Below are 14980 nucleotides of genomic sequence, written 5' to 3'. Positions count from 1 at the left end.
TGGCGTGCTAGATGTTAGCCGCAACACTGTCTGTGTGCAGTCGTCGCACTGTATGAGCCGCATCAGCGAGCCGACGAGCCGCTGCACGAGTGTCGAGCCTGGGCGACGGCCGGCCGAGTCTTTGCCGGCAAACCGACGACGACGGCTAGAGGATGAACCAGTACTTGCATGCGGCGCTGGGGCTTTTTCGGAGCTGTGCTGGGTGCTCCCCGACCTATCCATGGCTTGGCGCAGCCGCCGGTGGCCGGAAACACCAAATCCGGCGGCCGCAACAAACAGACGTCGATTTGCAACTTTCCGGTCCGCCGAGGCGGGAGGAAGTGGTGGAGGACAATCTCGGGCGTGTGGCGGCCCACCGGCGTGATCCCAATGACTGGTATGGCCGGAATCGTAGGCGGCGGCCCGGCGATGGTGCAACCGCTCCCGCTATATATAGGGCACCAACAAGGCGAGGGGGAGAACCTGCGTTTTCGTGGGCTGGATGGGAATTTTGTCGTGCCCGGTAAAAATATTTATGGGTTTGACGCGTTTACGGGGTCTGACCGGACAGTTTTTTTCGCGCGGACCCGTATTTTGACGGTTATTTTTCGATCATGGCATTATACGGGGTCTGCTAGAAATGCTCTAAGTGCCCAGAAATTTAACACCTCAAATTTTGAGGTGTTAAATTTAGAGAGATGGTATACAGAGTTCCATTTTAGTTAAATGGCTAAACCAGCATGGTGTGCATGCTTCCAGGTTTGCACCAAGTAGCACCAACAACAAAGGATAATTTCAGCCAGAAGATAAGTACTAGTAATACTTTTCTGTGTAACTAACGGAATATTTCAGTACCGTGTCATATTAAGCTAGGCACGAGATTTTCAAAGGCAGCAACATTATTAATTGCTTAATAACTTGATATTTGGTGTGGGTCGGCCTCTCCGTTGGTTGTGGACTGCGGCGTCGAGATGGTGACCTTACGCGCGTCCGGTGGTCGGCCGACTGTGCTACGGTGCATGATTTCGTGGTGGTGATTCAGATCAGATCAGCCGGTTGGTGGTAACTGCAAACATGATGCAGCGACTTCTTATGGCTTCATGACGATGGTGATCACTGAAAGGTCTTCGAGAGTGTTCATCTCTTCAGATCCGGTGGTTAACTTCGGTGGTGAGATACAAATTATGAACGATGACTTGACGCAAAGGAATGGTTGTGCAGTGGCGGCGGGCGCAACGCTTGTAGCTGTCAGGATCGTGGAAAAGTGGTGGCAGCAACACATTAGTGACTTTGATGGTGATGCAATTAGAGCACCCGGTCTTGAGCCCCGGGGCAAAAGCCTATATCAGACCCGAGTGGTTATACTTGGCATCGGCGATGTTTCTTACATCGTTACCTTATTGAAGGCATTGCTCGGATATGCTCGGACTGATTCTTCAGGGTGAAAATCTAGATTCTGACCTTGTGGTTGAATCCGGCGACGACGGCGCTTAAGTGTTGCTCCCTTTCTGAAGGCGTTGCTGTTGAAGAACCTCGTCGTCAATGTGGTGTCATGAGATGGTTGGTGCGGATACGGTCTCCGTTCTAGTTTGTCGGTCTTAGATCTGATCGCTTTGAGGCTTTTTTTCTTATTTTCTCGCCTACTAATAGTTTTGGTCTTATATGACTTTGCTTGTCGCCGGTGAGTTTTCGCATATGTGTGAGTTGATGTTGGTTGTGTGCATCCTAGTTATGCAGAGGCCGGATGTGTGCTCATTATGTTATGTATCTTCTGGATGCTCCGTTTTGAGCCAATAAAATTCACCCTTTGTCGAAAAAATAACTTGGCTACCTATGACTGTTTGACAGCACATAGTACGTTACAGCTCCAGGCTTTTGTCACACAAACCAGATGAAATTACAATCACTTCGGCATAATCCTTTCTTGCGGGATCCTAAGGGAGGGCCTCCTCCTCCAGTGCTACTGGAGCGAGGATCCACACTACCACAGGAATGAGCTATTCCCGTCGTTTCCTTTGCAGAGCCAGCGGGGTCGATGATCAATCTAACCCTTTCTTCCGGGACCCTGCCGGGGACTGCAGCCATCCTGTGAGGCGGCCAAATTATGTGTGTGACCGTCCCCTCCAGCAGCTCAAGTGGAACCTGCATCCATGCACGCAAATACCAAGATTAAATTCGAGATGCTTGTCACACACTCACACAGAAGGATGTGTGTGCGCTACCGCTACTTACAGGGCCGTACGTCCTCGAGTCCTTGCTCTGGCTGGGGTTGTCGCCTTCCACCCAGCAATGGCCCTCGGGGACCTCCAGGAGCTCCGTCGTCCCCCGCAGCCGGATAAGGTCGCCGGGCAGCGCAATCAGCCTGCTGACAACCCCTCTGTGGTATGCCTTTCCTTCACTGAAAATAGGCTCTTTGCTGTGGCCGACCAGGCTCCTGCTACCCATTCATGTCACGCCTCCAAAAACCATTCATATATGACTGTGACCCGGCCCAAGAGGCTCTTACCGGAAAGCGACGACGTCGCCCCGGAACCAGTCGAGGCGACGGCGGTCCACCAGCAGGAGGTCACCTGGCATGGAGTCGAGGGTGGGGAGCATGGCTGGGCCGCCGCATGCGAAGGCGAGGCCTGTGGAACGTATGGGGAAGTCGACGCTGAGTACGCCGGCGCCAATGGTCTTCACCAGTGACCAGAGGCTGCTGGAAGGTCGTGCTCGGGCCATCACACACAAGGCAGCAGAGCAAGAGAATGGGACTGTGGGGTGGTAGTGAGTTGCAGCGAGAGACCTGAGCAGATCGATGGAGGGAGGAGTGGCACTGCAACAGAAATAGAAGAGGGGGCGATTGCAGTTGGTTGGCACATGGCAGAGGCGTGCAAACTTTTTTGACTGTTCCTCGGAGACAGGCGCTCCGGCTATTCTGCAGCGAGGGCGGCTATCAGTGAGACCGTGAGAGTATCTCCAGAACTAGGACAGAGTACAGATAGCTGTTGGCACATGTACATGACTCGAGAGGCGACCAGGCTGAGAACAGCATGCATGCACAAGGATTCCATTTAGAGCGGTTGGCTCTGCTTGCCTTTTCTAAGTACTCCATTTTTAAGGAGGAAAAAACAAAAAACGCGAACATTGTGGCCTGACACACCACATATAGCACCCAAAGGAAAAAAGACTAACTACTCAAAAAACTATCTAGATACACCGCACCAGCCTCGTACCAGATCCTAAACTCGTCTAGGATACGGTCCACGAGGATCATAACCTCCACTTGCAAGCGAAGCGAAGCATTGATGCCAAATTTCCCTAGCGACAACGCATTGAGCCAGGATATGAGCCGCCGTGTCCTTCTCCTGGCCACAGACAAAGCATGGAGAAGGCAAATGTTGAAGTCCGTGGCGGAGTCGCCTGTTCGACGTCCATAGACTATATTTCAACGTTAGCCAGGCAAAGATCTTGCATTTTAAAGGCACCCGACATTTCCATGTACACACAGCCTCACAGAATTGTGTGGCGCCTTGGCAAAGCATATCATAGACATAACTAGCAGAGTAGTGCCCAGATCGGGTCCAGCTCCAGGTAAAGGAATCCGGGATGCTGTTACTAAAAGAGATACCAAAACGCTAATAAAGGATGCTGATCCTATACCTATATCCATTGTAGAGTATCAGCTAAGGCCCGGTACCACTAGAAATGTTCTCGTGTAGTACATACTGATTTGCTGACTGATGAAGGTACCTTTGTAGTTGCTCTAAAGCAGATCCTGCAATAATGCTTGCAAGGAATACATTAGCAAAGTCGGCACCAGAACCATGTCTCTTCACAGCAATAGTAGACAAACTAAGTTTCCTCCTTTTTGCTTCACAAATTCGAGAGGTTAGCAAACCTAGGTTTTTCAATTCTTAACGGCAACTTTGGAGTTTCTGTGGATCTTTCTATCTTTTACATCTGCACCTCATATGCTTTTGGTAAGGAAATAACTATACAAGCAATCCTCAAATGGATCACACTTCATCATATTTACGATACATTATTATCATCAAATACCAACAGTGAAACAAAGTTAGTAATTTACCACAGAAGTTACAAAAGTTATCCAAACCAGACAAGAGGGTAGCATTTTTACAAACGCTACTCAAATGCGAGGCTAAATTCCATAATAACATAAACAGAAGTATTGTGAGGCACATATTGTTTGGGAGCAAATTATCAAATGTGATAAAACCTAGTCGTAGTACAACAGCTAAGAGAGCCACCATCGAATTTGATACCACATATTAACTCATATCATCATTAAGAACCTGCAAACACCAGCTCATCAAATACATGGGCAAAAAAAAGCAGAAAACATGAAAAGTTGGTAGATGAACAAGCTTGAGCATGGACTAAATCCAAAACGCTTGCACATCATAGCTGGGCGCCTTGTAGAAGCGAGCAGACCGGTGAGCCATGGTCGTGAGCTCACCGTCCTCGCCATACTTGACAATGAATGTGGTCACACGAAGCACATACTTCATCTCGTCCGCTCCCTCGGGTCGGAGGCGCTCCACGAGGCAGTACTTACTGCCCTCACCCATGTAAACGAGTTTTGCATCGACATGTCTCCGGTGTGGGTGCTCGAGAAAGAGCTGCTCCGTGCCTACTTTCCACTTTGGCGGCTGCCGGCCAGAGATGATATGGCATGCACAAAGGTACCCATCGGCATCACCCGTGTCAAGGTGGAGCCCGACCCATGCGTCGAGCAAACCATCATAGTGGGCAGGGCCTTTGAATGGCAGCACCCAATTACCACGGCGCCTCCACTGGCCACCGCCTCTTGTGCCGTAGGACAATGTACACCAGACCCCCCCTCCTACAAGCGGAAACAAAGATGGTGCCCGTCCGCGGGTGCACGACAAGCGAAGTCATAAACTTGGGATCAAACGGAAAGTCAGGTGGACTGCCACCGAACTTAGGCCAACTCCAAGAGAAACGTGAGGAATTGAACAAGGGTCGCCAAGTCCAGTCCCTCTCATCATCATTCGGATCCGAAGATAGGCAGTGGAAGCCCCCAAAATAATATAAACCGTCGGTGCCGTCGTTGTTGTCGCTAAATGATTCAAACACATATAGCCTGTTCCTGACGGCTATGGCTGCATCATAGCAGTTTTGTAGACCTTGCGGTAAAATATTTGACGTGGTAAGCGTAGCTGTCTTCGTGTCAAAGATAAGGGTGGCACAGTCCTGGGCCTCTTGTACCATGGGTATTTCCATGGCGGAGGGGCATGTGGCTATGATGTGGCTGCCAAGGGCAGCAAACTGTGCGCCCCTACCAATTGTTGGAGGCCCTATGCGGAGGGCAGGCGGCTCGGAGAGGCGCAGCGGGGAACCTGCAGAGCCGCAGCCGGCTTCCGGGTCATTGTCCATGTCCAGCTTGTGGATGCTGTATCCGTCAACGTGGTCATCAAGTACCAGGTACAGATGCTGCTTCGTGGTCTGCTGCTGCCGCCGTTGGTTGGCTGTGCCAAACCGGCGAGCCTGACCCAACCCGGGGAGGATGAATCTTGCTGGCTCGTGCAGGTGCAGTGGATAGATCCGACCTTTCCATGCTGCCTGCCTCCGCAACCATCCTGACTCCGACGGAGATCGGGATGAGGTGCCGAAGAACCGAAGGAGGTGCCGGAGATTCGACATTTTCGATCTATAAAACCAGGAGCAGCCGCCTGACCTCGAAACGATGAAAAGGTTGGAGACGTCGGCCGCCACAATGTCTGGAACAAGCGGGGAGGTAAAACTGCACCAAGGATGAGATGAGCTCTCTCACGACCTCTACGTTTTAGCCGTCGGATGATCCTATGTAACTGTTTATAGCCGTCAGATCCCGCACCGGCACAACTTTAGGGGATGCTCCTCCTCGGCATCAATTTGGCCCACCGTGGTTACTTGGGTTCGCGGAACTAAAACTGAAGCACACGAAACGAAAAAAAAAACGAAACGAATCGCTCGCTCGCTCGCTCTCCTCGCGACCTTCTCCATTGCGACATGGATGAATCGTAGGCCGGGATGAATCTCTGCTGCCACTGCCTCATGCTCTTAGATTCGGATCTGGATGACCCTTTAGCACCAAATTTTCATGATAAATTTTAACAGTTAAAAACACTGTCTTTTCGACAATTTATCCATGAGGTTTTTCTAAGGTTGATGGACTAACCTTCAGTACACAATTTACGAGTAAATAGCATAAAACTACTACTTTACAGGCTAGGGTTTCAAAAAACTATCAAATATTTTTTTTTCGCTGATAACTACCAGATCAGGGATTGGCTGTTTCAAAAAACTCTAATTGTCCAGTGCTTTACAATTGATCGTCATTATGACAGTTGGGGCCCACATGTAAGAAAACTGATTGTTTTGACCGTTTGTTTGACCGTTAAATGACAACTGGGGCCCACATGTCAGTGCCCCTCAAACTTAAAAAAGCAATCATGTCCCTTTAATCTTTTAAAAATGCAATCAGGTCCTAAAACAAACTAAAAAAAGTAATCAGGTCCCTCCCGTGCTCAAGATCCAGAGGGGGCGCACTCGCCGCCGTGCTCGTCGCGGAGCTCCCCCCCCCCCCCCCCCCCCCCCCCGGCCCCCCCCCCCCCCCCCCCGTCGCAGCGTCCGGTGCGCCTAGCTCCCTTGCAGCGCCGCCGCACAACTCCCTCTCGTCGTCCGTCACCCGCCCAGTGCGCTCCGCCGTGGAGCTCCCTTCCAGCGTGCGTGCAGGCTGCCGCCTCCTCCTACCGGCGAGCTGCGCCTGCAGCCGCCGTGAGCTCTCCAACGTGCGTCCTCTCACTCTCCCTCCTTCCAGGGCGCGGCGGCCCAAGCCCCTGGCCATGGCGCTCGGCTGGCGGCAGCCCATGCCCCTGGGCGCGGCGGCCCGAGTCCTTGCCCCCTGGCCATGGCGCTGGTTGGCGGCGGCCCGTGCTCTTGGGTGCCAGCTGCTCCTCGCGTGGTGCTCCTTCCCGGAGTCGGCCCTGGCTTGGCGTGCAACGGTGTGGCGGAGATGGTGGAGCTCGGGCCTTGGTCAGGAGGAGGAGGGAAAGAAGAAAAAGATAAGAGGAAGAAGAAGGAACTTACATGTGGGTTCCACATGTAAGATAACGGTCAAACAAAACAGTCAAACAAACAGAATGTTTAGGAGTGGGTCCGACCTGTCAGAATATGGTTTAAACTGCTAGTGACGAGCGTTTTGGGTTTTTTGAAACAGCCGACCCCTGATTTGGTAGTTATCAGCGAAAAAGAAATATTCGGTAGTTTTTTGGAACCCTAGCCTGTAAAGTAGTAGTTTTATGCTATTTACTCCACAATTTACCACTACTTTTCCAAATTCCACACATACAGCCCAGCTTTTCTCTTTCTTCTTTCGTCATGTTTAATTACTTCCTGAAGCAAAGTGTATGATTGTGTGTGCTAATTGCAGGTTTTATTACATGTATATCGAATATTGGTCTTCCTAGGATACACAATTCTAAAATTCCTCTCTGCTGTATGTATATAGTATTATTGCAAGGTGAGTTGCTTTACGCCATCATTTACCCCTAATTTGCAGGATATACATGAGCACTTCAGTTGGGTTGCCCGGCTAAATCTCAATTAAATAATTATGACTTAATAGAGCATTGAGCCACTATGTAAATCAGCCCCACTAATAGTACATCTGTACATAGACCAAACTTTATTGGACACCATATTTTTGTTTTGTAAATTATATTTTCCAATACACTACAAATATAGAAAACAAAATTCCTTTACATTATGCAGTGTATTACCTGACAACAATTGAAATTTTTATATACAAATGCACATATGCAAGTTAAATCTATCACACCTTGCAAACCATTAGTACTTCCATGTTTTATTAAATTTAAACATTTGCAAAATTGTTTAATTTCCAGTTCCTTGAGCGAGGCCATGTTTTCTTCATTATTGATAGAATGAAAAGCATGAAGTGGATATGAGTATATGATCGAAATGCTCCACTACTGTCAAAATACCTGTATTAATATGAAAGGATTTGAGTTATATTTTTCGTGTTTTAACCTTCACCTATCAGTGGTAAAGATAATTAGATTATCACTTATATTGCGCTGAATACCGAATAACTAACAATTTCACATGTTTGTCATTCTAATAAGATATGTAAGCTAGATATAGTGCAACCCACTCATGTCAGACCCCCAAGACCCACTCTGTTCATGTACTACAGTATACGATTATGTTATGACCGGCCGGCAACAGGACCAGAGTGCGGCTACGGCTGAGGCGACGGCGATCCACCAATAAGAGATCACCTGGCCTGGACTTGAAGGTGGGGAGCATGGCTGGGCTGCCGAATGCGATGGCGAGGCTGGTGGAGCGCGCGGGGAAGCCAAAACTGAGCATGCCGGTGCCTACGGTGTTCGGAGTAGCAGATCTCGCAAATCAGGCCATCAGACAAAATAAACGCCGGTTTGCCAGACGGTGGCAGTTTTGCCGGTCTGAATAGATCCAGTAAATTCGGCCGTCCCGGATTTTTTATGGGACCCCAAATCCACGGTCGTATCTATGAGATTTAAGCTTTTTTTTTACAGTGACCTGAAAACATAGAAACGATTGACGGAAGGGAACTTTTGGATCCTGCCACTGAGTGCGACCTCGCCGGAACACCTTGAGGCCGGCGACCACCAGACCCTAGTTGCCGCCGCCCACTGGAGCTACCCCGCGAGCGCCCAAGCTGGGTCGCGAGCTAGCTAGCTAGCTGCTGTCACCATCGCTAGCTAGCTGCTGCTGTTTGCTCCTCACGTCCGCCCTCGCTCCCGGCACCGTCACCGGCAAGACGCGCTCTCCTCCTCGCGTGCTGCGGCACCTCCGCCCCAACCTACGCTTCGTACGCGGATGGGGAAATGTGGCAAGAAAGATGAACCCAATTGTAATTTAGTGGGTGTTTTGGGGGGTTTGTGCAATGTTGCCAGGACCATAAAATAATTTTACGGGATTTGTTCTGCCAAGCAAAAATCATGCGCAAAAAAATGTTTGGCGGTATCATGTAAACCGATTTTTACAGGACGATGTATACCGAATCTGCTAGAGATGCTCTCACCAGCGACCAGAGGCTGTTGGATGGTCGTGCTCGGGCCATCATAGGCTGCAGCAAAGAAAGACAGTGGGAGTGAGCTACACCAAGAGAGCTTAGGAGATCGATGGAGGGAGGAGCGGCACCGCAACACAAATAGAAGAGGGCGCTATGGTGGAAAGGACAATGGCGGTTTTACTTGGTTGGCACATGGAAGAGAATTTTTTTTGACTGCTCGGAGACAGGCGCTCCGGCTGTTCAGCAGCAAGGCTGGCTGACTATCGGTGAGCTTCATTGGGTGTGAGAGAATCTCCAAAAGCAGGACAGAGTACAGATAGCAGTTGGCACATGTAGATGACTCAAGAGGCGACCAAAACTGAGAGCAGCATGCAGAAGGGCTGTCTCGTTTTCAATATTGACCATTCACATGGGTAGTTAGAATTAAAATAGAAAAACATATTTGAAATAAAAGCAATGCTTTGTACTGACTAAGTACAGGAAAGGGAATGGAGCATATTTCTAGTGACCTCTAAGAGGAAGAGACAGAAGTGAGAGGATCAAGGCATAATAGTACAAGTGATTGATCCTAGTTTTTATTTGAATGTAACATTACTAATACATTAAGGCCTGATCAGCTGTGTACATAAGCAACCCGGTGACAACTAACTAAAGTATCTTTACAGAAAAAACTTAGGTATCATCTTATCTTATTGTTTTAGTATCGATTAAGTTCAGTTAGAGACCGTGTTTCTTACGCATGGAACCATATGCTAATTAATACTCCCTCTGTTTAAAATATAGTACATACTTTGTTTTGAAAAGTCAAGCGTATCAATGTTTGACCAAGTTTAAAAAAATAATTATCCACATGTACTTTTATTGTTTATTTATTAGTACTTTAGATATTAATAGTTTATTCTAGAAACTTGGTCAAACATGGACATCTTTGACTTTTGAAAAGCAAATATGCATTGCATTGTGGAACAGAGGGAGCATAAAGCATGCCATGTATAAACTGCCAGAGGTTGTTAATCCACAAGCATGAACATGGTACTCAAGCAGTGAAGCATGTGGCTTTCAGATTGAAACCTTAAACGATGAGCTAAAATCCCGGTATAATCTGCTACTTGTTTAGCCCCGAAGCGAGGGAGATTGAATTTGAATCAGACTGCCAAAGGAAGGATGACAGAGGGAGATGAAGAAGGTATCGGGAGTTGTACTGCAGTCCTTGTGGACCATGGCGTGTTGATGACGACAACCAAGTTCCGAAGATGACAGTCCTCCCTGGCGCCGTTGCTAGCCGTGGTGGCCTACCACATCGCCTACTCCTCCAGGCCCGAACGTCGTCGTCGTTGGACGTTAATTACCGAACAAGAGAAGGGGAGAAAGATGGAGCGATGGGCGGGGTGTGCGGCGCGATGGTGGACAGGCACAACCCGTATAGTCTTGTGGCGCGGAGGAGGCGGTGTGGGCGAGGCGCCCGTGCAACCGTGTGATGCGGAGGAGGCGGTGATGGGCCGGGTGAACCGCCACAAGAGAAGGGAAGAAAGCTGGAGAGATGGGCGGGGCGTGCGGCGCGGTGATGGATTGGCGGCGCCCATGCAACCATGTGATGCAGAGGAGCAGGTGACGGGCCGGATGCCCGTGCAACCGTATGGTGCGGAGGAGACGGTGATGGCTCGGGGGGGGGGGGGGGCCCCCCCGGGGGACGGGCGGGGGGGGGGGTACCTCCATGAGATATGGGGAGAAAGATGGAGAGATTGGCGGGGCATGCAAAGTGGTGGTGGACTGATGGTGCCCGTGCAGCCGTGTGACCCAGAGGAGGTGGTGATGGGCCAAGCTGGCGGCCCTTGTGCGCCTATGCGATGATATATCACTTTGACAGGGGTGGATATAGTTGATCGCATCATTAGTTTTCCTGACATCAGATGTACATGAGCGATATGTAGCTCTTTTTTTTCAAGCAAAAAAGTAGTCCCTCTAAACTAAAATAAATGTCGTGGTTTTAGTTCAAGAAGTACGTGACATATAACCTATCAAGTGTTGGACACACGTAGTTGGATGGTTGGACACACGTGAGAAATCAGCCGAGCCCCCCCCCCCTCCAAATCCGCGAGGATGGCCAGCGCGGTGGCGGCGAAGACCCGGAGCACAAAGGCTGCGTCACCTCCGACGCGACACGTGGCCAAATGCTACACCAACTACGGGCTGCGGGTGCCGAATGCCCGCCTCCTCCGCGAGACGAACGAGTATGACCTCCGCCATGTGAGGCGCCCCGGCGCGGGGAGCTCTTTCAGCGTGGGGCTATTTCCGGCGAAGAGAGAGAGGGAGTCTGACGACCTCCTCGTCGTCAGGATCGAGCGCGGCGAGGGGAGGGGGAGGGGGGATCGCCTGCGCGGCCGCGGCGTCATCGGACTGGAGGACTACGTCATCGGGCCTGACGCGCTCACCGAGCACACTGCATGCGAGCAGCGGTAGGAGGGCGCGCATCGCCGGCGGGGCGGCGAGCTCAGCGACCTCCTCTTCGAGCAGGCGATCGCCGCCGACCGCGAGCTCCACGAGAAGCTGGCCGCATGGCGCCGCGAGAAGGAGGAGCGGGACAAGAAATACGTCGACCTTGCCTCCTCGATTCTGATGACGACGAGTGAGCGCCATTGCCGCCACTACACCCGGAGAGCTCCGGCAAGCTCAGATTTTGTTTAGTTAGGGTACGGCGGTGTGGCATTGTAGTGTAAATGTAGTGATAATCGATCTATGTACCCATGATTAGACTATAGATAGGCTATGTGTTTTTCAATTTCGCTCGTGAACGATTTGTTTTGAAATTTACAGTTTCAAATATGGTGTCTGTTCGGCCGCAGCAAAAATGGCCCCTCAAACCCCTGCTTTTTTGGCCTGTATACCACATTTACAGTTCGCAATTATAAGGAGTCTGTTAGAGTTGCTCTTAGATATTGTAGTGATGTTCTTGTTATTCTCTTGATATCTGGAAATCAGTGGGATCGGGACGTGTGTGGCAAAGCAACTCTACCGGAGAGAGGGGGGAAAGTTCGTTCAGGGCCAAAGCGCGCGGCCCAGCAGAGCTATAGGCGGCGAGGTTCGATCGGAGTGGGGAAGAGCAGAACAATGACCAACGCCCTGGTTGCTTTGCCTCTGCTGCTGCCTGCTGCTGGTGGTGTGTAGTGCCGGAGGAGACGAGTAGAGCATTTTGGAGGACAAGCTCAATGGAGCTTAAAAAAAGGAAAATCGTATTTTAAATTTTGAAAAATCCTGAAAAAGTATTATACACGTTCATATTGATGTGTTCTACATGTGTGTAAAGTCTAACGATGAAATACATTATGGTGAGAGCTATAAAAAAAAACTCATGCATTTCTTATACTCTCTCTGATTCAAAATAATTGTCCCTGCTGCAATACATGGATCGGAGAGAGTAGTGAGCAATATGTGTGCTGTTCACCATTTTTAAATCATGATTTTCTCCTTTAATGTAGCTCTCAACATAGTGTACATCATCTTCAAATTTTACACACACGTACTATACATCTGTATGAACGTGTTGATTTTTTATATATTTTTAACTTCAAAAATGAGTTTTTCAAAAAATTCAAAAAAGGGCTCCATGAGCTCGCCCTCCATTTAACATTTTCGAGAGGAGACCTCCTAGTTGACACATGTAGGCGTGACCCAGTAACCTTTTGTTTATGTAGCCATGGAGCGCTCTACAATGGTCGTGTCTATGTCTTGCTTGAGTAATGCTAGAGCCACGGACTACTTACTACCGATTCCACAGACTCTAATTACGTGGAATTATTTGATTGGGAAAGGAGGGGGGCAACCTCGTGAAATTCCTGGGTGTGAAAATAATTAGTATGAGGGAATCCGTAAGACATCCGTTGATGCCGGTGTGTCTAGGATTTTTTTTTTAAGAGAGAAATCGGCCAGGCTTTATGTAGCGTTCAAGATGCGATTCTATCTCAATCACGTAATGAATTCATGATCGGTGCACAATCGTATTTCAAGCGCATAACTAGGTGGACAACATTACAACATACCATGTACTGAATAGATGAGTATACAAGATAAAGGCTTACACTGGCCACAAGCTACAACATGAATACATGAATACATCAATACATAGCAATCATCATACAGAAAGAGTAGGATCCGACTACGGATGAAATCAAACGAAAAAGAAGAACGACATCCACCCTGCTAATCACAGGCTTCCCTACCCGGAACCTATCCCTTGATCGAAGAAGAACAAGCAGAAGAACTCCAAACAAGCAAGTATCGCACTCGCGTCAGATCATCGCATTACATGTACCTGCAACTATTGTTGTAGTAATCTGTGAGCCACGAGGACTCAACAACCATTACCATCGGTATCAAGACTTGCAAAACTCAAAGGGTATGGAATGGATAAGTGGTGAGGTTGCAGCAAGCAACTAAGCATAGTATGGTGCCTAACTTACGAGTACAAGAATAAAATGAGAAACTACTCAACGGTCGCAAACTAGTAAAGATCAAGAAGTGATCCTGAACTACCTACGTTCAAACATAACCCCACCGTGTTCTCTTCTCGACTCATTCGAAAAGAGACATTCACACTTACACACGCGGTTGGTGTATTTTAATTTGAATCTGGTGTCAAGTTCCCTACAACTGGATATTAACAAATTCTCATCTCCCACATAACCGCGGGCACGACTCTCGGAAGTTTAAACCCTGCAGGGGTGTCCCAACTTAGCCCATGACAAGCTCACGATCCGTGGAGACAATCCTCCATCTCGGGACCCTCCGATCAGACTCGGAATTCTGGTGCACAAGACATTTCGACAATGGTAAAACAACTTCAGCAAGACCTCCCGCGTGCCGACACCCTGATAGTAGCCGCGCGTATCTCGTCTCAGGCCACGACGGATGAGCTAAGCGTACAGGTACCAGATACCCCAAGTTGCCAAGAGGCGGTTCCGCATGGTGCTCTAGTTTGTGACCAACACCATCAGCACTGGCCCCCCTGTATTAGGTTGAATAACGAACCTCGGGTAGCGCTAACTCCCTATGCGTGAAATTTATTATCATGTTTAGTTATTATGTTGGGCAAATATTAAAATCATTGTTGGGCCTGGCTGGAAGAGTTTTATTCAAAGCAAACTGTCAAGAGGGATCCATAAACCCTCACCGTGTTAGGGACGTAAAATCAAGGAACATAACACCGGTATGACGGAAACTAAAGCGGCAAGAGTGGAACAAAACATCAAGCAAAAGGCTAAGCCTTCCACCATTAACCAAGCATATAGATGCATTAATTAAATAAGAGATATTGTGATATCCTATGATATCCATGTCCCAACATGGAACAACTACAACTACAACTAGCAACGTATAAGAGGGGCTGAGCAAAGCGGTAACATAGCCAAACAACGGTTTGCTGGGATGGTGAAAATGTTAGAGGCTGTTTCATGGCATAATGGGAGGCTTGATAAACAAGAGGTGGGTAGCACGACATAGCGATAACATCGAGACAACTAGCAAAGCAAAGATAGTAGTGATATCCAGGGTAACAGTCATATTGCCTGAAATCCCACTAAGAAGAAGAACGAGTCCATGAAGAAAACGAGCCAACGTAGTCGAACGGATCCTCACAATCGCAACGTGACCGGAACTATCAAGAAGATGGACAACCGGAAAGACGCAAACAACATAGTAAACAACCATCACATAAACATGGCATGATGCACAATCATGTATGATGCATGTCCGGTTTAAAGAGGCATGGCATGACAAAGTGCAATAAACAATACTACAAATTAAGTGGAGCTCAATATGCAACGAGTTGCATATTGAAGAAACTCCACATTTAATTACTTAGTTCACTCTCGTTTAACCTACTCATCAATATTAAATATTGTTAAACATGGCAAGATG

The 14980-nt window shown here is 48.7% G+C and overlaps 1 protein-coding gene across 1 annotated transcript; it reads right to left on the bottom strand.

Moving 5' to 3' along the window:
- Positions 1–1740: 1740 nt before the first annotated feature.
- Positions 1741–2844, bottom strand: LOC125549005 (mitochondrial inner membrane protease subunit 2-like). Its single transcript, XM_048712511.1, has 3 exons — positions 2486–2844; positions 2212–2413; positions 1741–2121 (listed from the first exon to the last, which is right to left on the bottom strand). The coding sequence occupies exons 1-3, from the start codon at positions 2698–2700 to the stop codon at positions 1858–1860; spliced, it is 681 nt and encodes a 226-aa protein (XP_048568468.1). The 5' UTR covers positions 2701–2844; the 3' UTR covers positions 1741–1857.
- Between the last annotated feature and the right edge of the window lie 12136 nt (positions 2845–14980).

This window comes from Triticum urartu, chromosome 3 (assembly GCF_003073215.2).
Source record: "Triticum urartu cultivar G1812 chromosome 3, Tu2.1, whole genome shotgun sequence".
Taxonomy (NCBI): domain Eukaryota; kingdom Viridiplantae; phylum Streptophyta; class Magnoliopsida; order Poales; family Poaceae; genus Triticum; species Triticum urartu.
Note: the sequence above shows the minus strand (reverse complement) of the source record. Positions and strands in the feature narration are given on the sequence as shown.